The 25,421-nt window shown below is 38.7% G+C and overlaps 1 protein-coding gene across 2 annotated transcripts in view; it reads right to left on the reverse strand.

The window, feature by feature from the left end:
• Nucleotides 1–25,421, reverse strand: part of cos (kinesin-like protein costa) — a 148,375-nt gene that overhangs the window by 101,709 nt on the left and 21,245 nt on the right. For both annotated transcript variants that reach the window (XM_076209564.1, XM_076209565.1), the window contains 2 exons: nucleotides 12,453–12,627; nucleotides 4,111–4,334 (listed from right to left, as the gene is read on the reverse strand). In XM_076209564.1, coding sequence (XP_076065679.1) covers nucleotides 4,111–4,334; nucleotides 12,453–12,627 — 399 coding nt within the window. The remainder of the gene's footprint in view (nucleotides 1–4,110; nucleotides 4,335–12,452; nucleotides 12,628–25,421) is intronic.

Here is a 25,421-nt window from a genome sequence, read left to right on the forward strand (position 1 = left end):
TTTGCCTTTGTAATCCTTTGAATGAAAACAGAAAATGAAGAGTTAGCATTAAAAGAAATAGTACAACAACAGATGAAGGAAAATGCAAAGGACACAATAATTGAAGTAATCAAAGAAAAAGCAAATTGGATCAGACATTGTGGATAGAAATAAGTGTCTTGTAGTTTATGGACTAAAGGAAAAACATGGTTTGGTTTGATACTTGAGAGAAAAAGGAGAAAAAGAAATAGCAAAAACATTTCTGAAAGAAGTACGCGACAATGACCAAGAAGTAGAAAAAGAAATAGAACTATATAGAATGGGAAAATATTCTAAAGAAGTCAACCTCTAAAGATAAAATTGAGATCACAAATGGTAGCAGAAGACATACTGGCAAAATCAGGTACGTTAGCAAGGAGTGAACATAACAATATATGGATAGAAAGAGAAATGAATGTTGAGGAAAGAAAAAGGGAGAAGACACTAAGAGATAAAGCTTAAAAAAAAAAGATAAAAAAAAAAAAAAAAAAAAAAAAAAAAAAAAAATGGAGACAGAAAGCAAGGTGTGGAGAGGTAAACGAAATGAAAGGAACAGAAAACAGGATGGAGAAGAAAAATAGATTAAAAGTGGCCTATACTAATATGTAGATTAACTTCAGGATTGAGTGAACTAAATGATTACCTGTCAGAAGAAAAACCAGACATAATGGGAATTGTGGAGATGAAATTAAGGGGTCCACTACCACCAGTGTTGGACATGAGTTATATAACTATTGGATTAAAAACAGAAACGAGAAACTAGGTAGAGGAATCATGATTTTGGCTAAGAAAAACTTAAATGTGACAAAGGTTACAAAGGGTAAAAACATTGTGGAAATGATCATGTTAAAAGTTGAAGACAGTGACATGAAAAGTAGAAAGTTTGTGGGGATTTACGTGTCCCCAAAAATGAGGTCTTGGAGAGAGATTATTCTGAAATGTTAGGAGTGGAATACATAGGAAATGGAATGGGTGGGAGTGGTTTCTAAGCCTTTTTCTTTTTGGCTACCCTCCGTGTAAGGGGGAAAAAGACTTTGGTAAATGTATGTATGTACTCACTTTCTTCAACAGTTTTGCGTCATCTGCAAAGAAGCTTGTATAACATTCCACACCCTCATCCATGTCATTCACATAAGTAATAAACATTATTGGAGCCAATACTGATCCCTGTGGAACTTCACTAATCACTTCTTCCTAAGTAGAACTCTTATATCTGAACACCACTTTCATTTTTCTCCTATGCAAGAAGTCCTCCATCCATTTCAGTAGTTTACCTTGTACCCATCCTATGGTTTCCAGTTTTCTTAATAGTCTTTTTCTTTGTGTGGTACTTTGACAAAAGCTTTTTGCAGGTCTAGGAAAGCACAATTAGCCCATCCTTCCCTTTCCTGTATTATATCTAGTAGTCTTGAGTATATTCAAATTGTCTCAGATTTAGTATATTGTTCTCCTCCAGATGTTTTATCCATCAACTTTTTTATATATTTTTTCACAGATTTTAGGTATCATGCTTGTAAGGGAAACCAGTCTGTAATTTGTTGGGTCTTCCTTGTTTCCTCCTTTATATATCAGTATGATATCAGCATTTTTCCAGTCTTTTGGTATTTTTCCTTCTTTGAGTGAGCAACCTATTATATATTTTGTCTATTCTTCTTTACATTCTTTTATTATCCAATTTGCAATGACATCTGGACCATTTGATTTCCTGACATCAAGGTTCATTGTTTGGTCCATTATTTCTTTTTGTGTTACTAATATTTCCTTCACCGGGGGGGGTTCACCTCTCGCTCTTCATCCTGAAGCTGTACATTTTCTCTAGTGAAAACTGACTTGAAGTGTTTGCTCATGACTTCAGCCATTTCTGTATCATCTGTGTATTCCATATTCCCTTGGTGTAGTTTCACTATTTTCTCTTTGTTTTCTAGTTTACCATTCACATATCTATAAAATAGTTTTGGTGGATCCTAACATTTTTCTATTATGTCTTTTTCATAGTTTCTTTTTTCCTCCCTGCATATTTTTACATATTCATTCCTTTGATTGATATATACTTGCCACTGTCAAGGTTTTTTTTGTCTTTTTTCCATCTTTACCAAACTTTATCTCTTCTATCTTTTGCTTCACTGCACCTTCTGTTAAACCAGCACTTAATATACACCTTTTCCTGTTTTTTCTTTGGAACATATTTATCCACTCCTTCATTATAGATTTCCATCTGAATCATCAATTTTTCTTCCACTTGTGTTTCTTTATTGTAGAATTTTTCCCAATTCGCTTTAAGAATTTTTTTTCTAAACTTCTCAAAGTCGGTTTTACTATACATCAGCCTTCCTTTTCTGTATTTCTCATTTTTCTCCATATATTTCCTCCTTTAGTTTTAACTCATGTAACATGTGTTCACTCTTCCCAATTGGTGTCTTGTATTCAATTTTATCAACAATTTCAGGTTTTGACATAAATAATTTAGTTTTGACTGATCTTCATTATTTCTAAATCTAGTATTTTCTTTTACCCATTGTGTCATTGTATACTTTGTAGTCATGTCAGGTAATACATTTCCCCATAGATCCTCTCCACCTTTCACTGTCATCTCTTCCCAACAGATTTCTTTGCAGTTAAAATCTCCCATAAGTACCATGTTTCCTCCATCCTTCAGTATCTCATTTAACCACTTCACTACGGGACTTAAATCTCACGGGCAGCAGCCAATGCCAGCCGTACGACGTGTCGTAATAATACTCGCATCATAAAATATAGTCACCGCTTATATCGATCGTTCTCTCTTTCACCCGCGAATTTTGAAAACCACAGAGAATGGGATTCAGGGCACATTTGGGAGAATGTAAAAACACAGGGGCGACTACAATAAATATAATCAAGACGCCGATATGGCAGCGTCGCGAATCCACTTGCTCCTCATGACGCCTACGTGTGCGGCACCGTATGGAAGGGGTTAATGAAATATATCCATCTATACACCAAGGGCTTTTTCCCCCTTACAAGGGAGGTAGCCAAGTCAAAAGGCACATACCTACTTCCAACTATTCTACTCTCATCCACCACCCTTTCCTCCCTCTCATTTTAACTCCTCATGGAGGATGGGTCATCCCTGTATCCCACTCCTTCACTTAATCAGCAACCCCCACCCTCCATCCCCTCATGCAAAAGAGAAGACAGGGAGAAAAACCACCTAATTGTTGCTATCCTCCACACTCAACAGCTATCTAAAATATTCTGCCTATCTTCCTTTTACTATCTTCTCTTCCATTAACATCTGTCCATCTGCGCCTTTTACCTTTTCTACTTTACTTGACACACCTCAAGAATTTAAGAACAAACTACATGCTGAAAGATACAAAAATGGGTCACTACGAGCATAGCTCTCTTCCCATATGATACAACTAGGTAAATACAAATACACAGATGTCTCTTTGCATTCATCCCCAGATACTATTTCTCATAATAGTTTTCATTGCCCCATAACTTTACTTGTCCCCCTTACTCTATAATTCATCTCCACCTCCACTCCATTCGCCATATGACTCCTAATACTTAAAGCTCTCACCTTCTCCAGATTTACCCTTTGAAACCCATTTTTAACCTATCACTATCATCACTCCTTGCATATATCACTGCCTTATTTTTTCTCACATTTACTTTCAGTTTTCTCCTTTCAAATATTCCCAGAAACTCTGCAACCAACTGTGTCAATCTATTCTTGGATTAGTCACAAGTGTAGTGCCATCTGCAAACAAGTGGCTCACTTCCTTTTTCCCTCCACTTACCGACATCAAACCCCCTACCTAATTCTGTTGTATTTACCTCCCTCACCACCCTATCTATAAACACAATGAACAACCATGGTGACATTAAACAACCCTGACAACCAAAACATGCTCCCCTCCTACTAATATTGACTACTTATATAGAAACTGTCCAATGCACCATAAACAATACTGTAGTCCAAATCTTATGCACAGAAAGATCCAATGACATCCACTGTGGGCCTGCAAATTTCTAACAAGTGAAGCTCATAACAAGAATTACTATTATATATATACATATTTATATCTAGTATTGAAGACAGCATACCTTAAGTATATGTGTCAATCTGGATTCTCTGTATGGAATTTGCCCATGGTAGTTCTGATCCGCAAGGCAATGAATGAGATTACCCAAGGATGTGAGATCCGAGTTCAGTAGAAAGTTAGCTTCGTCACGACAGTAACTAGGTGGTATCCCAAATGTTATCTGTCTTTCCTGACTACCTAGGTCTACAAAACTCATTCGGGAGTACAGGTATTTCAGTTTGCCATCTGCAAAGCAAGTTCTCCATGTTATCAATAATGTTTAATCCATCAATAAGAGAAATTATATCACATTTCTTTAATAAAAGATATGTAAGGAAATATTAAAAATTATTTCTAATCTAATGGTATCCTAAATGTACTTCATGAATTCAGTCTTTCCTTATTAATAAAGAATAATCTAAAAGAAAGCTTAAAAAGAAAGCTTTCCTTATTAATAAAGATTAATATAAAAGAAAGCTTTTTTCATTTCACTGGCACTTAGTAACCCATAGGCAGTAACTTTACAAGGCCATATGACAGATACCTGCATGGTTCCTGCAAAATGTACAACACAGTTGCTCATTTTCAAAGCTGATCAACTCTGTTGCCTCCATCAGGAGGTGCAAGCCTGAGGACCTCTCATTCATTCTCTGAACTGTGCCCAAGATCATTCTCTATCAACTTCAACTGTATTTCTTAGACTATTTCACAAATGGAGAGCTGAGAACTGCTCCCATTTCATAACCACTTTCAGCTGGTGTCATAGAAACAGTTCCATACTAATATATCACAAACAACAATCCAAAGTTTCTTCCCATTTAGTGAAAATCAAGGCAACAACTCCTTTACAATCAATCTGTTGTCCTATGTCTCTCTTGCAGATTATCATCAACAGCAACTGAATTGGCCCACAAGTCACTCAAGGAAGAAATACTTAGTTGTTCATGTTTGAGCATGGCTAGGGAGGAGCAGTGCAGGATGGGGTCTTCTGTGTCTTTTGTGTGACGGTTGCATTCGGGGTAGTTTGTTTCTGTGGCCAAGCCTAATTTGTGTTGTTATTATTTTAGTTTTAGATGGTGACTGGAACATAGTTATGTTTGTGTGGTTCTTGCTTCTATTGTGGGGGATTTTTCTGTATTTACCTAGTTGTATTTTATGGGACGAGAGCTATGCTCGTAGTGACCCGTTTTCGTATCTCTCCACATCCAGTTTGCTCTTAAAATCGTGTATAGTTCTGGCATTCACTGTTTCTCTGTTCAGTTTGTTCCAGACATCAATCACTTTATGTGGGAAGCTATTTTTTTTTCAGGTCTCTTCTGTAACTGTCTTTCTTTAGTTTCTTTTTGTGTCCTCTTGTTTCTCTTCTGTCTCACTTTAATAAGTGAAGCTAATGTCTGCACAGAAACTTTCATGGAGTAGAGAGTTTGGTGATAAATCTTGAAGTACTTATTTTGTGATCTGGGTTTTTGTATGGATGTGTTGTGTGGTGCAGGTCGATTGTTATCAATGTTTGAGTAGTATGCTGTTTTTTCAGTTGGTTATACCTGTGTGATGTAATGACAAGGGTGAGTAGGGTTGAGGACTTACATAGAAATGCTTTCCTGTTATTTTCATGAGATGTTCTCTAAGGTGAATTTTGGCTTCTGAATGTAGATGTCACACTGGGTGGTTCTGATATATCCTACTATTATTCTCAGTGCTTTATTCTGTATATTTTGTAGGGTGTTTATGTTTGTTTTCTGGATTGTTGCCATTCCCTAGGATGTCTGACTGAGCAGTACTGTTTCTCTAAGGAATGCCACAGCTGGAATTGGGTTTTCCCACAAATCGTTGATAGAGTGTATACTGTGTTGTTGGCATGTGTGATTGTGTACAATGCAGTCCTCCATAATGTGTTGTATAGTAGGAGGTGAAGTATTATCCTAGGCAATTGCTTGCAATGCTATCATCAAGCCTCTTCTGGTAGGTTAAAGGGGCTGGATGGTGGCTGTATTGCAGTCTGGCCTGGTGGACTCTGTTCTTTCGAGGGAGAGAGGGTTCAGAGGGATGGATATCAGGGGGTCTGGCATACAGCAATGTACTGTTTTTCAGTTTGTTGATGGAGTGGTGAGTGATATAATTATGGATACACTTCTGGAGGCTGGTGTCTGTTGGCTGTAGGGGAAGAGAGGAGAGTATTTGTGTTTGGTATAGGTATTTGGGTGTTGCTTTGATATTTCTTGTCATGTGTGGGTGTTCTGTAATGTAGTGTAGTGAGTGTGCTCTGTTTGTGGAGGCTGTGGTGTTTGTGTGCCTCTCATGATTATGGATATGCTTCTGGAGGCTGGTGTCTGGTGGCTGTGGAAGAAGAGAAGTGGATGGCAACATCAGAGAAGGAAGTGATGCCAACAGGATGGACTAAACAGCCAGTGCTATTGCAGATGTGTTAATGGGTGACAACAGTATGGGATGCAGCTAACCAAGATATCTTAGTTAAGTCTTTCAAAAATTGTGGGATTAGCAATGCCATGTGAATGGCATGGAGGATGATATGTTATATGATGATGACTGTGAAAGTGACAAAGCTGACATTGATGGAGAATTTTCTGGGTTTGAAGATGAGGAGGAGTTCTTAGGGTTTGAAAATGAAGATGAGATTAATGACTATGAATATTTCTGTAGTGAACAAGATGCTTTTTCATCACAATACTTTTGTTAAAATTATTTCACTTTTTTTGTTTCATTAGATTTTGATTTGTATCTTGATATTAATATTAAATAATGAGTATATGTGCATGTTTAATAAAGGACAGTGATCTAAGAGCCTATTCAAAGCAGAACAGGTCACAAGAAGAATCATGCCAATTGGTTAGTGGCACACCAAATGTAAACAAACTTATGGTGGCTTATCAGGTGTGTCATCAAATCCTTTTACCTATCAAACATTGTTTATTGATGTCCAATACCAATATAAAAAAGTATGATTTAACAGATCATCAATCATAAATAAAGATGGGAAATATTGGTAAGTTTTATAAGTTAGAATATACTTTAGAAACCATTCCATAAATTTCCACTTCTGCAAACATTATTAATTTGGCTTTATCATTATTTTCATCAATTTTCACTAAGGTCTGTTGTTAGAGTACAGTATCCAGAAATAGCACTGGGCTGTCTTGGCACTAATAGGGTGGGTTTGGACAATCCCCTTCCCCCCCCCCCTTAAAAAAGCCAAAACAAAAAAAAACTGCACAGTATATGCAGACAAATACGGTAAATGGTCTGTAGGTGATCTATTTGTGTAGCCTGTAATTGTCTTTTGGGCTTTGTTTTGTATGATCTGTAGGGTGTTGTGGTGTGTCTTAGTAAGATTAGGGGCCCATGTGGGGCTCAAATAATTCATCACTGAGTTTATGCATCGTTTGTGTACTGCAGTACTAATCTCTTTGTTTTGTCCAAATGTTGTTACTGTAATTGATTCAAGTGTGTTAAGTCTAGGTGTGCATCTAGTCCTTATGTTTGTGATGTGCTGTTTGAATTACATGGATGTATCATATGTTATGTCAAGAATCTAGGGTGTATGTGTGTGTGGTATGAGAGTGTTGTTGATATAGAGGAGTGGTAAGTATTTGTGTTCCACTGCTGAATTGGTGAGAAGTATTTACCTAGTTGTATTATACGGGAAGGGGAGCTACGCTCATGGTGACCCACTTTTGTATCTTGCAAGATCAAGTTTGTTCTTAAATTCTTGTATTGTGTTTGCACACACTATTTCTTCATCCAATTTGTTCCATATATCTATCACTCTGTGTGGGAAGCTGTTCTTTTTCAGGTCTCTTCTGTAGTTATCCTTTTTGAGTTTCATTGCATGTCCTCTTGTTTTTCCTCTGTCCCACTTTAATAAGTCCTCTCTATCAAGGCATTCTTTTCCTTCCATAATTCTGTAGACAGTTAATATGTCCCGTTATTCTCTTCTTTGTTCCAGGGTCAGCAATTCCATTTCGGACGGTTTTTGTTCAAACGTCAGGTTTCAAAGTGTTGGGGCCGTCTTTGTCGTTGCTCTTAGTATTCTTTCTAATTTATATTCTTTTTTGTACTGGGTGACCATATCAGCACTGCATATTCCAGTTTTGGCCTTATCAGTGTTTGTAATATTTTCTTGATCATTTCTTTATCCAGGTATTTAAAGGCCACCTTTATTGATCTCAACAAATTGTATGTTTCCTGACTATTTTATTTATATGTTTATCTAGTGACATGAATTTACTTTCTTTACTTCTTTTCCATCAATTTCATACTGTCCTGATATTCTCTTCTTGCTTTTTCCAAATTCAATTATACTGCATTTCTTGATGTTGAATTCTACCTCCCATCTCTTGCTCCACTCTGAGGCTTTATTCAGATCACTCTACAATGAGTCACAGTCTATTTCGGAGTTTCTCTTTAATAATTTTGCATCATCTGCAAAGCAGTTCATGTAACTTTCAATGAATTCATCCATGTCATTTACATATATAGCAAACATTATCGGAACTAGTACTGACCCCTGTGGAACACCACTATTCATTTCTTCCCATTTTGAATATTTGTTTCTGAGCACCCCTCTCATTTTTCTTCCATGTAGGAAGTCCTCCATCCAGTTCAATAGTTTTCCATGTATGCCTCCTATTGTTTCCAGTTTACATAGCAATTTTCTGTGTGGTACCTTATCAAATACCTTTTGTAAGTCCAGGAAGGCACAGTCTGCCTAGCCATCCCTTTCTTGCAATATATCTATCAATCTTGAATAGAAACAAATTAAATTAGTGGTACATGATCTTCCTTGTCTGAATCCAAATTGCCTTGGGTTCAGTATATCATTCTCCTCCAGATATTTTGTCCATCTATCTTTGATGATTTTCTCACAAATTTTAACCATTATACTCGTTAGGGACACTAGTCTATAATTTGTTGTGTCTTCCTTATTTCCCCCTTTATATATCAGCCTTATATTGGCATTTTTCCAATCTCCTGGTAGTTTTCCTTCTTTGAGTGAGCATAAGAGAAGAAGAGAGAAGGAGTTTGAATGTGTTTGAGATGAGGTGTCTGAGAAGTATGGTGGGGGTTACTAGGCTAGATAGAGTGAGAAATGAGGAGGTGAGGAGGAGAACAGGGGTGAAAAAGGATTTGGGAGAGAGGGTTGATGAAAGAATATTAGGATGGTTTGGACACATGGAAAGAATGAGTGAAGAAAGACTAGTAAAAGAGGTATGGAAGGCAGATGTGGAGGGAGTGAACATGAGGGGACGTCCTAGGATGAGGTGGATGGATGGGGTGAAGGGGGCTTTGGGGAAGAGGGGAATGTCTGTTGAGGAAGGAAGGGAGAGGACGGAAGACAGAGGTGAGTGGAGAATGGTTGTATATGGATGATGTTGTGACTGCATGAGGAGGAATGGTCGGGGGGGTGGGGGGTGGGGTAGTATGTGTGAGTAAATTTTGACGCAGCCCGAAGGGATTTCTCCCCGTCCTCTCCTTATATGCAAAGGGGGACGGAGAGGGGGGGTCGCCGATTAAATGAAGCGGCCTTGCTGTGGATGTACTGTGTCTTGCGACACTGCTTCTGACCCAGGGCGGTGGGCAGGATGCAGGGATGACCCGTCATCCAGGAGGTGCTCAGATGAGAGGAAGGGTGGGAGGGGTGTGGAGTGTATTTAGGGATGAAATGGGTGGGAGTGTTTTTATGCCTTTCCCTTTTTGGCTACCTCCCTTGGAAGGGGGAAAAAGCCTTGGTATATGTATGTATGTATGAGTGAGCATTCAATTATTTTGTATATTTTTCCTGTTAGTTCGTCTATACATAGTGTGGTTGTAGATTTGGTTGGGGCTATTTTGAGTCTATTTGTAATAAACCAGGTATTGAGTATATTGAAGTATAGTTGTAGTATTTCTTCAGCTTTGTCTGCATTATGGTGTGTGCATGTTATTGTTATGTTATGTACATTAGAATAAATTTGTATTTCCGAGGTGTTGGGTGTGGGTATATCATGCATGTATAGATTACCAGTGTGGGGGATAGAACTGAGCCCTGTGGTACTCTGTTCTTAAAGTTTCTGGTGTGCAATGATGGGTCATCATGTAACACATAGGCATTTCTACCAGCCAGATAACTGGCCAGCCATATTTTGGTGTTACTGTGCATGTTTGTGTTATACATTTTGTTTGTAAGATTGTGACAGGATGACGTCAAAAGCTTTACTAATGTCTAGTGTTATGAATAGTATTCTGTGTGGGGGCTTATTTGAATTGATGCCATCAAAAACTTTTTGTGTGAGTGCGTGTGGAGTGTAGTGGTCTAAAGCCATGTGATTCAGCAATGGGGGGGTATGTGGTGTGACGAGCTGTAGGCATTCTATGATTTTGAATGGAGTGCAGAGAGGTGTGATGCTGGAACTGTTGGGTCTTTGTTGGGTTTGTGGATGGTTTCACCTTGGTTTCACCTTGGTCTTTGGATCACATGTTGGACTCATGATTGACAGCTATTTCCCTCCCATAAGAGAGCTCAGAGCTCGTATGATGTTTCCATCTTTCCAGATATTGGGTATAGTGTTGTGTGAACAGCTGTAGTTTGCAATGTTGGTGAGTGTGTGTATGCCAATGTGTTTTAGATAGAAGTTAGTTATAATGTCAGGTCCACTGGCAGATGAGTGCATGAGGTTATGGGCAGTGGGAGGGTGAGAGGGATGATTCTTCATCTATGAGGAACTAAGATGAGAGGGAGGAAAGGATGATAAATGGGAGTGGAATGGGTAGGAGTGGGTATGTGCCTGTTGACTTGGCTACTTCCTTTATAAAGAGGAAAAACGTTTGGTATATAGTTTGACAGATAGGAGCTTGAAAAAAAAAAAAAAAAAAAAAAAAAAAAAAGTAAATAAAATAAGAGGGGGGGCTTGGATGAATGAGGAATATTGTAACCATTACTAACCATCACCTACCACGCACGTGATCCACATGCTTGCAACATAGCGAGACTCCCCTCTTGCTTACCTTGCATTTCCCAGAACATACATCTAACGCAGCACATTTCAAGACAAACAAGATATAGATACCCAATGTCACCAGACTAACCTATTAAAAATCCTTTATTATAACTCCCCTTTTATATTACCCATAAACTAACATATATATAATATACCTAACAACACCCATCAACTATAGGACTAACCCTCATATATAAAACTAACCCCAATGCATAGAATAGCGAGACTAACGCCTTTACTTACAACAACCCACTAACCCCCTATATAACCTATAACACCCATGTCACGAACGCCAGAGCTGGGCAGGTCAAGAGCCTACCACCCAAAGCTAGGCAGGTCGAGAGGCTGCCAGCCAGTTGTGCCCTAGGTCAAGGCCTGGCACATATTGTTATTTGCCCACAGGGCCCATTTGTACCTTATAATATTTGTTAACCAGATTGCCTTCATTGTTAATAAATAGAAGAAAACTCCCGTTTTAGAGTTTATCTCGCCCGCATTAAGTCCTCCTTGTGTAACCACAACCATTATCGGTTACAATATTTGTGGAGTAGAGCAGAGAGGATGTAAAGGAGGGTAGTAAATGGAGGAAGATTTGAAGATATGGAATGGAAGAAAGGATGGTGTGACCCGAATTTATTTTTTTTCTCATCTGTTCTGTCACATTTCTGAGTGGATGAGGAAGGGTGCTGTCACATAATTGGAAGGTGGGGGTGGACTGGCTTTGGCTGTTGGACCCTGCTGTAGAAGGTTTATGTCTCACTACAATGCCTTTGATCTAAGTAGTGTGGCAGGGGATGAGAATAAATGAGAATAAACCTTTTTCATATATTTCATCTGGCTACAACTAAACAGATTTACACATATGAAACATCTCCCCAACTTCTACAGTTTAAATATAAAGAAGGATAACCTAAAAATTGCAAGAATGTGAAGATGGAGATGTGTGTCAAAAAAGGGGGTCAAAGAAGTAGAATGAAGATGGGAAACAAATTATTTGCTGTATGTGTATGAAAGTGCTACTAAATGAAGCGGCCTTGCTGTCTTGCGACACTGCTTCCGACCCAGGGCGGTGGACAGGATGCAGGGATGACCTGTCATCCAAGAGGTCCCAAGATAGGAGGGAGGGAAGAGGGTGGAGGGGAGTGGAATATATGGGAAATGAAATGGGTGGTGATTTCTATGCCTTTTTCTTTTTGGCTACCCTCCGTGTAAGGGGGAAAAAGACTTTGGTATATGTATATATGTACTAAATGAGAGGTCTTCTTGTTTGCTTCTTCCTAAGCACCACATTCAGTACTGTACTTATATTAAACACTGAAACATCATAATAGAACAATTCATGATTCCATACAAAATTACTGACACAAACCTGTATCAGTCCACTGATGTTCAAGAATGATGGAGAAGATAGCATGCGATGTGGCAGGGTTGCGATTCTGTAGAGCTGCAGTGTGACGGAGGACTAGTCCTGCCTCAAGGCAGTTAAATACTTCAGTTATGTTGCTGCAGTCCACCACATTTAAGCCTGGTATAACCACATTACCCTGTTTAGATATCAAAAAAGGAACAATCCACTATAGTAAATAATGCATCTTATAACATTTCGCCTATTAACCTATATATGGCAGGATCCATCCAAATGCTCAATAAAATCAGCAGCAGCTAAATCTAATCATATGTAAATCTAACCAACATCATACAAAAACAGATATCATTTACTGAGTTTAGTCTAATTTTAACCCTTCAATGACAGGGGTCATCCCTCTGCTAAGTAAAATCATCTGGCAACAGTCTTACAATTTATTCAATTATAATTGCCATAATCTTTCATTCAACTTATTTTTCAATCACCTATCATACTTCTAAAACACTTAATTTCAAATACATTTGTTGTGTTCATTTCAGTTTTTTTTACATTATAAATCTTTGTTCCACATTGTACCACAGATTTAATACCTCCTCCATATAACCTTCTCTTTGCATTCAATCCCAAATACCTATTACTCATCACACTTTTCTTAACACCCAGACATTTACTTACTTCCTTTACTCTTAAATTCATTTTCACTCCTCAATTCAACCCTTTATGGATATTTATATGCAGTCATTACTTTATAGAGGAGCTATGATGAGAAGGAAACAATGGCTGGTAGATGGGTGTGAGTGGGTGCATGACTTGGCTGGCTGATGATGATGATGATGACATCCCTTAGACTGTCTTGCCAAGCAGTCCCATCTCCCTCAGGAACACCATGGTTGGAATGGGGTTTTCCCATAAATCCCTCATAGAGTGTATGTTGTGTTATTGGTGTGTATGACTGTGTATCATGCAGCCTTCCATAATCATCTGTATAGTATGGGGTGAAGTGTTACATCCTGGACAGTTCTCTGCAATGCAGTCATCCAGCCACTTCTGGTAACTTGGAAGGGCTGGTTGGTGGACACATTGCACCCCTGGTCAGGTGGACTCTGTCCTCTCAAGAGAGAGAGGATTCAGAGGGATGAATATAAGGGGGTTGGGCATGCAGCAGTGTGTTGTCTTTCAGCAGTTAGCAATATGATTATGGATATGCTTCTGGAGAGAGGTGTCTGGTAGTTGTGGAGGAAGAGAAGAGAGTATTTGTGTATAATATAAATATTTGGGTGTTGTTTTGATATTTCTTGGCATGTGTAGGTGCTCTCTCATGTAGTGTAGTGGGTGGGCTACGTTTGTGGAGGCTGCCTCAAATGTTTGTGTGCTCCAAATGTCAATGTTCTTGATTTTGAGGACTTTTGTTTCATAGTGTTGATGGTCTATTGTTGTTGTATTTGTGCAGCCTGTAATTATCTTTAGGGTTTTGTTCTGTATAGTCTGTTGTTGTTGTTGTTGTCATTCCCTACACTATCTGGCTGAGCAGTCTGGTCTCCTTGAGGAATGCCATGGCTAGAACAGGTTTTTCCCACAAATCCTGTATAGAGATTAAATTGTGTTGTTGGTGTGACTGTGTACAATGCAACTTTTTGTAATGTGCTATATAGTATGGGGTGAAGTGTTACATTGTAGGCAGTTGTCTGCATTACTGTCATCCTGCCTCTTCTGGCAGCTTTGAATAGCTGGATGATGGCCACATTGCAGTCTGGCCAGGTGGACTCTGTCCTTTCAGGGGGAGAGAGGATTCATGGGGATGGATATCAAGGGGTCTGGCATGCAGCAATGTATTATTTTTTAATTTGTTGATGGAGCAGTGAGTGATATGATTATGGATATACTACTGGAGGCTGGTGTCTGATGGTTGTGGAGGAAAAGAGAGTATGTGTGTGATATATGTATTTGGGTGTTCTTTTGATGTTTCATGCCTGTCTATCTTATGTCCCAAATAAATAACACTGTCCTGCAAGAACTTACATTTTTCAAGTTTCACTTTCAATCTTGCTTCAACTAGTCTTGAGAATATCAAATCTAATTTCTCAAAGTCCTACGCTGCTGTTTGGGAAACTATTGAAATATCATCTAGAAATATACTGGCATTGTTTCCTAACAACCCATCTGGAACTGTATTCATTAATCTCATGTAAGTTAATGGACTATTACATAACCCAAATGGCATTCGTTTGAACTCATAGTGTCCCGTTGGAGTAGAAAATGATGTGAACTCTTGTGAGTCTTCATGCAATTCTATTGCCAAAAAGCAGATTTGATATCTCTAGTGCTAAAATATCTATTCTCAATTCCCAAACCCCATCTGGGGCATTGGCTGCACATTATTGTGGCAGAGTAGCATGCAGTTGATACTTTAGGGTCTATATGGGGAGCCCCTATGGACCAGAGCCACACATCATTTTGTCTGTGATAGAGAAAAACTCTGTTCATAGAGAAATTATGATACTTTTATACTACGACTGTCCCTCCGTTATGCTGTCCCTCAACCCTTGTTACTGTCCCGTACCATTTCTCTGAATATTCATTTCCTTTTTTTGCCTACCCTGTGGTGGGGTAAGAGAATGCTACCACAAAGTCTCACTTCAGTCATAAGAGGCGACAAAAAATGGGACAGGGGATGGGATTAGGAGTCCTACTACCTGTAGCCCCAAAGGGAACATACCTAAAAAAAGTAAAGGCATAAGAGGGTCTGGGAGTTTTCCAACCAGTACCCTAAGGTTTGGGTCTTTTAACGTGTGTGAATGTGGTACAGATGAGAGTAAAAGGGAAGAGATAGACAGTATGTTTCCAAGAAGAAAGATGGATGTGCTGGCTTTGAGTGAAGCTAAAATGAAAGGAAAGGGCGAGTGAGTTTGGGAGTGTAGTTGGGAGGTACTCAAGAGTGAAGAGGGGACAAGGGAGAGAAGGGGTGGCTATACTAGTAAGTGAAGAGATAAGTAAGCATGTAGTGGAGTGGAAGGTTTCATCAAGGTTGATGTGGATGAAGGTGAAGCTGGGAAGGGAGATATGGGTTTTTGTAAGTGTGTATGGGCCTGAGGATGAAATGTCACATTAGGATGTAATGTCATAGGACAAAATGTCGCAATGGGATGTAATGACAGTGGAGGACAAAAGATCACGATGGGAAGTAATGATAGTGGAGAACAAAATATCACGAGAGGATGTAATGATAATGGAGGAGAAAATATCACGGTAGGATATAATGTCAGTGAAGGACAAAATATAATTTTAGGAAGGGATACCGGACAGAATGTCAATGAAGGCCAAAATATCATGATAGGATGTAATGTCTCTAGAGGACGAAATGTCACATTAGGATGTAATGTCATAGGACAAAATGTCGCAATGGGATATAATGACAGTGGAGGACAAAAGATCACGATGGGAAGTAATGGTAGTGAACAAAATATCACGATAGGATGTAATGATTATGGAGGAGAAAATATCACAGTAGGATATAATGTCAGTGATAGTGGAGAACATAATATCACGATAGGATGTAATGATAATGGAGGAGAAAATATCACGGTAGGATATAATGTCAGTGAAGGACAAAATATAATTTTAGGAAGGGATACCGGACAGAATGTCAATGAAGGCCAAAATATCATGATAGGATGTAATGTCGCTAGAGGACAAAATGTCGCAATGGGATGTAATGACAGTGGAGGACAAAAGATCACGATGGGAAGTAATGATAGTGGAGAACAAAATATCACGAGAGGATGTAATGATAATGGAGGAGAAAATATCACGGTAGGATATAATATCACTGAAGGACAAAATATAACTTTAGGAAGGGATACCGGACAGAATGTCAATGAAGGCCAAAATATCAAGATAGGATGTAATGTCAGTGGAAGACATAAAAAGATCACGATGGGATGTAATTATAGTGGAGGAAAAAATATCATGTACTTTAATGCTCGTAGTATTAGGAACAAATTTCAAGAAATACAGGCGTATGTCAAAAGCGAAAATCCCGATATGATAGGAATAACTGAGACATGGTTAAATGGTACAGAGTTTGAAGCTGAATTTAATATTGCGGGATTTAAACACTTTCATCAGGATAGAAATCACAAGAAAGGTGGGGGTGTTCTATTGTACGTTAAAAACAATGTTCATGCTTGTGTTTTAGAGAAAGTGAAACAGGATGCATATGATAGTTTGTGGGTTGAGTTAACCCAAACAAATGGACAAAAAATGAATATAGGTGTAATATATAGGCCAAAGACATTATCATTAGCAGACGACCAACTGTTATTTCAAGAACTGTCTAGTTTCTGCAACCGGGATTTATTGATAATGGGTGATTTCAATTTTACTGACATTGATTGGATGACCCTTGAACATGGCCATATAGGTAGTCGCTTGATTGATTTTCTTGGCGACAATTACTTAATTCAGCATGTAAAAGAGCCCACAAGATATGGAAACTTACTCGATCTTTTGATCACTAGCCGCGAAAGCATGGTAACTGATGTAGAAGTCGGTGAATCTGTTGCAAATAGCGATCACAACTTAGTTAGATTCAAACTCCTAAACAATTTTAGAATAGATACTTGTGTTTCTAAAATACCCGATTTCAGTAAAGCTCAGTTCATAGGACTACGTCAGGAGCTTCAGCTTACAGATTGGGAGGCAAAATTAAACGAAAGACCTGTAGATCAGATGTGGGAAATATTTCAAAATACGCTCACTAAGATGATTCAAACTTATATTCCTTTTAAGGACAGACGTCCCCCAAATCAGGCTCGCCCAAAGTGGCTCGACAAAGAAACTGAAAAAAGTATTGCTAAAAAGAGACAGGCTTATAAGAAATATAAGTGCTCGGGTGCATCTAATGACTATGAAAATTATGTATCAATAGAGATATTTAAAAAAGACAATAAGGAAAAGAAAACGACAATACGAAATGAACATCGCTGATAAATCCAAAGAGAATCCCAAAGAATTCTATAGTTACATTAGAGATAAAAAGGTTGTTAGGAATCACATTGGTCCACTATTATCTGCTGACGGTCAACTTGAATATTCAAATGAAGGAATGTGTAATATCTTAAACAATTATTTTAGCTCGGTATTCGTAAACGAAACACCTCAAAGTGAATTCCAAACTGAAACCTGTGAAAAGTCTGGGGTAAACTTACTCACTACGGTAGATATAACAAAAGAAAAAATTAAAAGGTGTATAGACAAACTCAAAGTTAATAAACCACCAGGGCCTGACGGTTGGCATCCAAGAATCTTAAAGGAAATGAAAAATGAGATTGTTGTTCCATTAGAAATTATTTTCAAGAAATCCATCATATCCGGAGATGTCCCAACAGAATGGAAGCTAGCTAACGTTACTCCCATATTCCAAAAAGGTGACAAAAAGAAACCAAATAACTATAGACCTATAAGTTTGACTTCAATCGTAGGAAAAATAATGGAAACTATCATCAGAGATGCTATCGAACATCATTTAGAAAGTAACCGTTTGATAAATGATAGCCAGCATGGTTTCAGACGGAAACGTTCTTGCGTGACTAACTTACTCGAATTCTACAACACAGTTATATCGAATTATGACAAAAGAAACAATATAGATTTAGTATATCTAGACTTTGCAAAAGCTTTTGATACCGTCCCACACGAAAGACTACTTACTAAATTAGCTTTGCATGGAATAAGTGGTAGCCTATTAGGTTGGACTAGTAATTGGTTGAATGGTCAAAAACAGAGAGTTGTTTTAAATGGAAAAACTTCTGGATGGAAAAGTATTGCAAGTGGAGTTCCTCAGGGTTCCGTTCTTGGGCCACTTCTATTCATAGTATATATAAATGATATAGACCATGGACTAAAATCTACTGTTTCCAAATTTGCTGATGATACAAAACTGTGCGGAGTGGCAAATGATCACTCAAACCAATTAGATATTCAAGTAGATTTAGATCAATTACAGCAATGGTCTGAAAAGTGGCTGATGAAATTTAACACAAGTAAATGCAAGGTAATGCACATAGGTAAAAATAACAGTAAGTACGATTATAAGTTATTTGGTAATTCGTTAACAAAAGTGGATAGTGAAAAAGATCTCGGCGTAATTATCAATAACGACCTCAAATCATCCAAGCAGTGTATAATCGTTAGTTCGTCCACATTTGGAATATGCTGTTTCTGTATGGTCACCGAATCTCATTAAAGACATTGACAGACTGGAAAAAGTACAACGGCGAGCCACAAAACTGATTCCAAATATAAAAAATAAATCATACGAAAATCGACTAAAACACATGAATCTGTTTTCCCTAAAAAAGCGTAGACTCAGAGGTGACTTGATACAGGTCTTTAAGATTTTAAAGGGAATTGACATCAAAAGTGACAAAATTTTCACATTGAATAAGAATCAGACAAGAAACAATGGTCTCAAACTGTCCGGAAATAGATTCAATTTGGAAGTAGGTAGAAACAACTTTGCCAACCGTGTAGTAAATGAATGGAATAAACTTCCTGCACAGGTAGTGCAATGTAGTTCAGTTCGAAGCTTTAAGAATCAGTTAGATAAATACCTAAGTAAGATGCTGTAATGATTATATTTTATCTTATATTATTTGTTTTTGTTTTGTTATCATTTGTCTGTCTGATTTTCATTTATTATTAGTTATATGTCAATTTATTATTATTTACTATTTACCTGTTTGTTTATTATTTAACTATACCTATGCATTTATGTATTTTATTTGTTTACATTATTATAGTTTTTATTTATTGTTTTATTATTAATATGATTTTTTTTTTTGCATCCGACCTAGATATGGATCAAAAGGTCTCCTGTCGGCATGCTCCGCCTTTGTAAACCTTTGTAGAGCGTAGAGGAAAGGGAGGCTTTTTGGGTAGATATAAATGAGTGCATAGAGGGATAAGGGAGAAATGTCAATGTAGTTGTATTGGGAGACCTTAATGCTAGGGTAGGAAATGAACCAATAGATGGAGTGATTGGGAAGTATGGAGTTCCAGGTAAAAATCGTAGTGGAGAATTGATGGTGAAGATGTGTCTTGAAAGAGAGTTGATGATAGCAAATACAGTGTTTAGGAAGAAAGTCAAGCATAAGTACACATGGGAGAGGGTGGTGGATGGAAGGGTGGTAGACAGAGTGTTAATGGACTATATAATGGTGACCAGGAGTATGGTAGGAAGAGTTAAGGATGCACATGTTCTATGGGGAGAGAGTGAGGGAATATTATATCATTTTCAGGTGGAAGGTATATAGAGGGTGGAGAATAGGTGGAGAAAGAGGAAAAGGGCAGAAGGTAAGGAGGTGCTTAGAGTGAACTGTTTAAATAAGAAAGAAAAGGAGAATGAGTATAAGAAGAAGCTGAGAGAGGAGTGGGAGGGAGTGAAGGATAGAATAGAACTAGGAGTGGAGGAGGAATGGGGATGGTTCAAGGAAAGAGTCATATTGCAAACTACAGCTATTCACACACCATATCCAACATCTGGAAGCATGGTAAGATCACCAGAATTCCCAATTGATTGATTGATTGATTAAAGGTTATCTGGCGTCGTAACTGCCGAGGTCATAGACGCCAAATTGTTAAATTCTAAGATCCAATTTTGGGTATAGATAATAATAATAATAATAATAATAATAATAATAATAATAATAATAATAATAATAGTGATTTACTATGTATAGATGAAGGTAAATATTACATACATACATACATACATATACCAAGGCTTTTTCCCCCTTTCAAGGGAGGTAGCCAAAAAGGGAAAGGCATAAAATCACTCCCACCCATTTCATCCCTAAATACACTCCACACCCCTCCCACCCTCCCTCTCCTCTGAGCACCTCCTGGATGAGGGGTCCTCCCTGCACCTTGCCCACCGCCCTGGGTCAGAAGCAGTGTCGCAAGACACAGCACATCCACAGCAAGGCCGCTTCATTTAATCGGCCACCCCCCCCTCTCCGTCCCCCCTTGCATACAAGGAGAGGACGGGGAGAAATCCCTTCGGGCTGCGTCAAAATTTGCTCACACATACTACCTCACCCCCCACCCCCCTGCCCATTCCTCCTCATGCAATCACAACATCATCCATATACAACCATTCTCCACCCACCTCTGTCTTCCATCCTCTCCCGTCCTTCCTCAACAGACATTCCCCTCTTCCCCAAAGCCCCCTTCACCCCATCCATCCACCTCATCCTAGGACGTCCCCTCATGTTCACTCCCTCCACATCTGCCTTCCATAATAAATATTAATAAATCTAAATTCAGTATCAGGTATTAGTTATCAAATTGTGTAATGGTTATATATTTATGGTGTTAAATTATGTTAAGATCTGAATAGAGTTAAAAGCTATTTGGTTTTGATTATTACACATTTTAGGGCCAACCAGTCCAAAGAGTCTAACCAGTCCCTTATAATGTTGGTCCGGAGAATTTAGGAAGATTGAGTAAATATATACATATATGTTGGAGTATATCCAATGAAATGAGAGTGGTAGGATTATATTTCAATATTAATTTGTATGTTACTAAATTTGATCAAGTAGATTAACTTCTTTTCAGAATTTCATGACTCCCTCATAATCATACTGCAGTTCTTTTCCCAATATCTTGGCCAAATTATGGTTACCATCTCTTTCTTATTTGGGAAGTGACGCTCTCTCAGTTCTCTGTGACTAGGGCATTCAACCAGCAAATGTTTAATAGTCATGGGGATTAAACAATCTTCACAGTAAGGTTGATTTTTACCATTCATGAGATACCCATGGGTCAGCCTTGAATGTCCTATGCGGAGACGACATATAATTACTTCCCACTTGCTGCAGCCACCACAAACACATCACACCCGCTACACTACATAGCAGAACACCCACACACACCAAGAAACATTAAAACTACACCCAAAGACCTTTATTACACACAGATACTCTCTTCTCTTCCTCCACAACCACCAAATACCAGCCTCCGGAAACATATTCATAATCATATCACTCACCGCTCCATTAACACACTGAAAGACAACACACTGCTGCATGCCAGACCCCCTGATATCCACCCTTCTGAATCCTCTCTCCCACGTAAGGACAGGGTCCACTTGGCCAGACTGCGATGCGGTCACCACCCAGCACTTCTAAGCTACCAGAAGAGGCTGGACGACCGTGTTGTGAACAGCTGCCCAGGATGTAACACTTCACCCCATACCATACAACACATAATGGAAGACTGCATTATACACAATCATGCACGCAAACAACACAACATACACTCTATAAAGGATTTGTGGGAAAACCCAGTTTCGGCTGTGGCCTTCCTTGGGGAGACGGGACTGCTCGGACAGACAGTCTAGGGAACGACAACAACAACAACTTCCCATTTCCTTGGCATAATTTCATATTTCCAAGGGTGTATATTTGTGGTGATCCCTTTCATTTTGTTAAGTCCCACTTCACTCCACTGTTGTTTCCACAACTTATGGATGATATTCGTGATGCTAGGAAGGATGTCTCTATATGGTATTGTGCACCGTTTAGGGATCAGACTGGTTGCTGCTGACTTTGCTAGTCTGCTTTTTCATTTCCATATATATGTATATGTGCTGGAACCCAGCAAAAAGATATAGTGATCCCTCTACATTGTAGTAGAAACACCCACTGTGAGATTTTCATTGTTAGAGGATTATCGCCACTGAAGATTTCTATTGGCTGTAATGCACATTTTGAATCACAAAAGATTGTGAAGTTCTATGTCTGTCGAGTTATAATGTATTCTAGAGCTGTTAAAATTCCATATAATTCTGCTGTAAATTTTTGTGCTGCAATTGGTAGTGCTCCTCTGCAGCTAAAATTATCACTAAAAACTCCATATCCGACTCCAGTATCTGTTTTTGAGCCATCCGTGAAAACAAACGTGGAATCCAAATGTTCAGTAATATGTTCTAAAAATTCTCCTTTAATTTCTGCATCTGATTTATCTTTTTTAAAACCTTTAAAATATCTACAAAATTTAATTATGGGTAACTTCCATGTTGGGGTAACTGGTAATTCAATCAGGCAGATCTGATTTGTGATATTTATAGTCTCCAGTATTTTTCTTATTCTAAAACTAAACAGTTGCCGAATTTATGAAGCAGCTTAGCTGTGGATGTGCTGTGTCTTGTGACACTGCTTCTGACCCAGGGCAGTGGACAGGATGCAGGGATGACTCGTCATCCAGGAGGTGCCAAGATAGGAGGGAGGGAGGAGGGTGGAGGGGAGTGGAATATATGGGAAATGAAATGGGTGGGAGTGATTAATATACCTTTTTCTTTTTGGCTACCCCCCAAGTAAGGGGGAAAAAGGCTTTGGTATATGTATGTATGTAAAACTAAACAGTCTAGGATATCTTGGATGATTGTTTTTTCAATTACAGGCTGCACAAATACATCACCTACAGATCATTTACACCATGAAACAAAAGTCCTCAAAGTCAAGGACCACCTCGACATGAGAGGCACACAAACACTTGCTGCAGCCACCACAAACACATCACACCCGCTACACTACATAGCAGAACACCCACACACACCAAGAAACATTAAAACTACACCCAAAGACCTTTATTACACACAGATACTCTCTTCTCTTCCTCCACAACCACCAAATACCAGCCTCCGGAAACATATTCATAATCATATCACTCACCGCTCCATTAACACACTGAAAGACAACTCACTGCTGCATGCCAGACCCCCTGATATCCACCCTTCTGAATCTTCTCTCCCACGTAGGGACAGAGTCCACTTGGCCAGACTGCGATGCGGTCACCACCCAGCACTTCTAAGCTACCAGAAGAGGCTGGACGACCGTGTTGTGAACAGCTGCCCAGGATGTAACACTTCACCCCATACCATACAACACATAATGGAAGACTGCATTATACACAATCATGCACGCAAACAACACAACATACACTCTATAAAGGATTTGTGGGAAAACCCAGTTTCGGCTGTGGCCTTCCTTGGGGAGACGGGACTGCTCGGACAGACAGTCTAGGGAACGACAACAACAAAAATCTTGGATGATTTTCATAAAAGTTATTAAAACAATTTCTGTTGGCTGTAGTAAATGCTCTTGATTCAGGGAGTCTGTGTCCTAAACCAATACCGGATGTAGATGACTGTCGGTATAGTTCTAGTGGAATCTCTCCAGCATCAATTAGTAAACTGAGGATGGGGGAAGATTTGAAAGCTCCTGTTGCCAAACTTATGCCATTGTGGTGTACTGAATCTAGGATCTTTAGATGTTTGCTTGATGCAGAAGAATAAATTTCATATCCATATTGTACATACATACATACATATACCAAGGCTTTTTCCCCCTTACAAGGGAGGTAGCCAAAAAGAAAAAGGCACAAAATCACTCCCACCCATTCCATCCCTGAACACACTCCACACCCCTCCACCCTCCCTCTTATCTGAGCACCTCCTGGATGACGGGTCATCCCTGCACCTTGTCCACTGCCCTGGGTCAGAAGCAGTGCCGCAAGACACAGCACATCCACAGCAAGGCCGCCTCATTAAATCGGTGACCCCCCCTCTCTGAACAGAAATGGAAAAAAACAAGTTGTTTTGGAGAGTATTGGATCTGAGACTGAAAAAATGGTACATCAGAAAAATGGACACTTAATAAAATAAGAGAAGAAAATATGAAGCTAAAAGTGGCATACACAAATACTGACAGTATGATCTCTGGAATTAATTAAACAACTATCTGGAAATAGAAAAACCTGACATTATGGGAGTTGTGGAGGCAAAACTGAAAGGTCCTCTATCAACAAGTATGGTGGGACAAGGTCAATACAACCACTGGGCAAAAAAAAGAAGATAAACAGGGAGGAGTCATGATATTGACCAAAGAGGGCTTAAATGTGACAAAGATAAATGAAGGCAAATATAATGTGGAATTAATTATGATTAAAGTTGTAAGTAAAAATATGAAATGTAGAAAATTTGTAGTAGTATATGTGCCACCAAAAACACAGACCTGGTCTGATAGTGATCATTCTAAATTACTGGAAGACACAATGAATGTTCTAAATGAGTTACAGGACAATAACAAGGGTTAGGAGACAGCATAAGGGAGGGACAGTCGTAGTATAAAAGTGTCATAATTTCTCTATGAACTGAGTTTTCCTCTATCACAGACAAAATGATGTGTGGCTCTGGTCCATAGGGGTGCCCCATATAGGCCCTAAAGTATCAACTGCATGCTACTCTGCCACAATAACATGCAGCCAATGCCCCAGATGGGGTTTGGGAACTGAGAATAGATATTTTAGCACTAGAGATATCAAATCTGCTTTTTTAGCAAATAGAGTTGCATGAAGACTCACGAGAGTTCACAGCATCTTTTACTCCAACGGGACACTATGAGTTCAAACGAATGCCATTTGGGTTATGTAATAGTCCATTAACTTACATGAGATTAATGAATACAGTTCTAGATGGGTTGTTAGGAAACAATGCCAGTATATTTCTAGATGATATTTTAATAGTTTCCCAGACAGCGGCTGAGCACTTTAAGAAAGTAGATTTGATATTCTCATGACTAGTTCAAGCAGGATTGAAAGTGAAACTTGAAAAATGTAAGTTCTTGCAGAACAGTGTTATTTATTTGGAACATAAGATAGACAGGCATGGACTTAGTACAGTAAATTCAAAGGTTGAAGCAGTAAAGAATTTTCCAGTTCCAAGCAATGTAGAAAAATTTAGAAGTTTCTTGGGATTGACAGGATACCATAGAAAATTTATTCAACGCTATGCTGACATTACTAATCCATCAAGCTCTTTGTTGAGGAAGGACTCAGTCCATGTGGGGACCTGCACAACAGCAGTGAACTGTTTAAATGGGAAAGAAAAGGAGAATGAGTATAAGAAGC

The sequence above is a fragment of the Oratosquilla oratoria genome, chromosome 26 (genome assembly GCF_046742065.1).
Source record: "Oratosquilla oratoria isolate Oo_2021 chromosome 26, ASM4674206v1, whole genome shotgun sequence".
In the NCBI taxonomy this organism is placed as follows: domain Eukaryota; kingdom Metazoa; phylum Arthropoda; class Malacostraca; order Stomatopoda; family Squillidae; genus Oratosquilla; species Oratosquilla oratoria.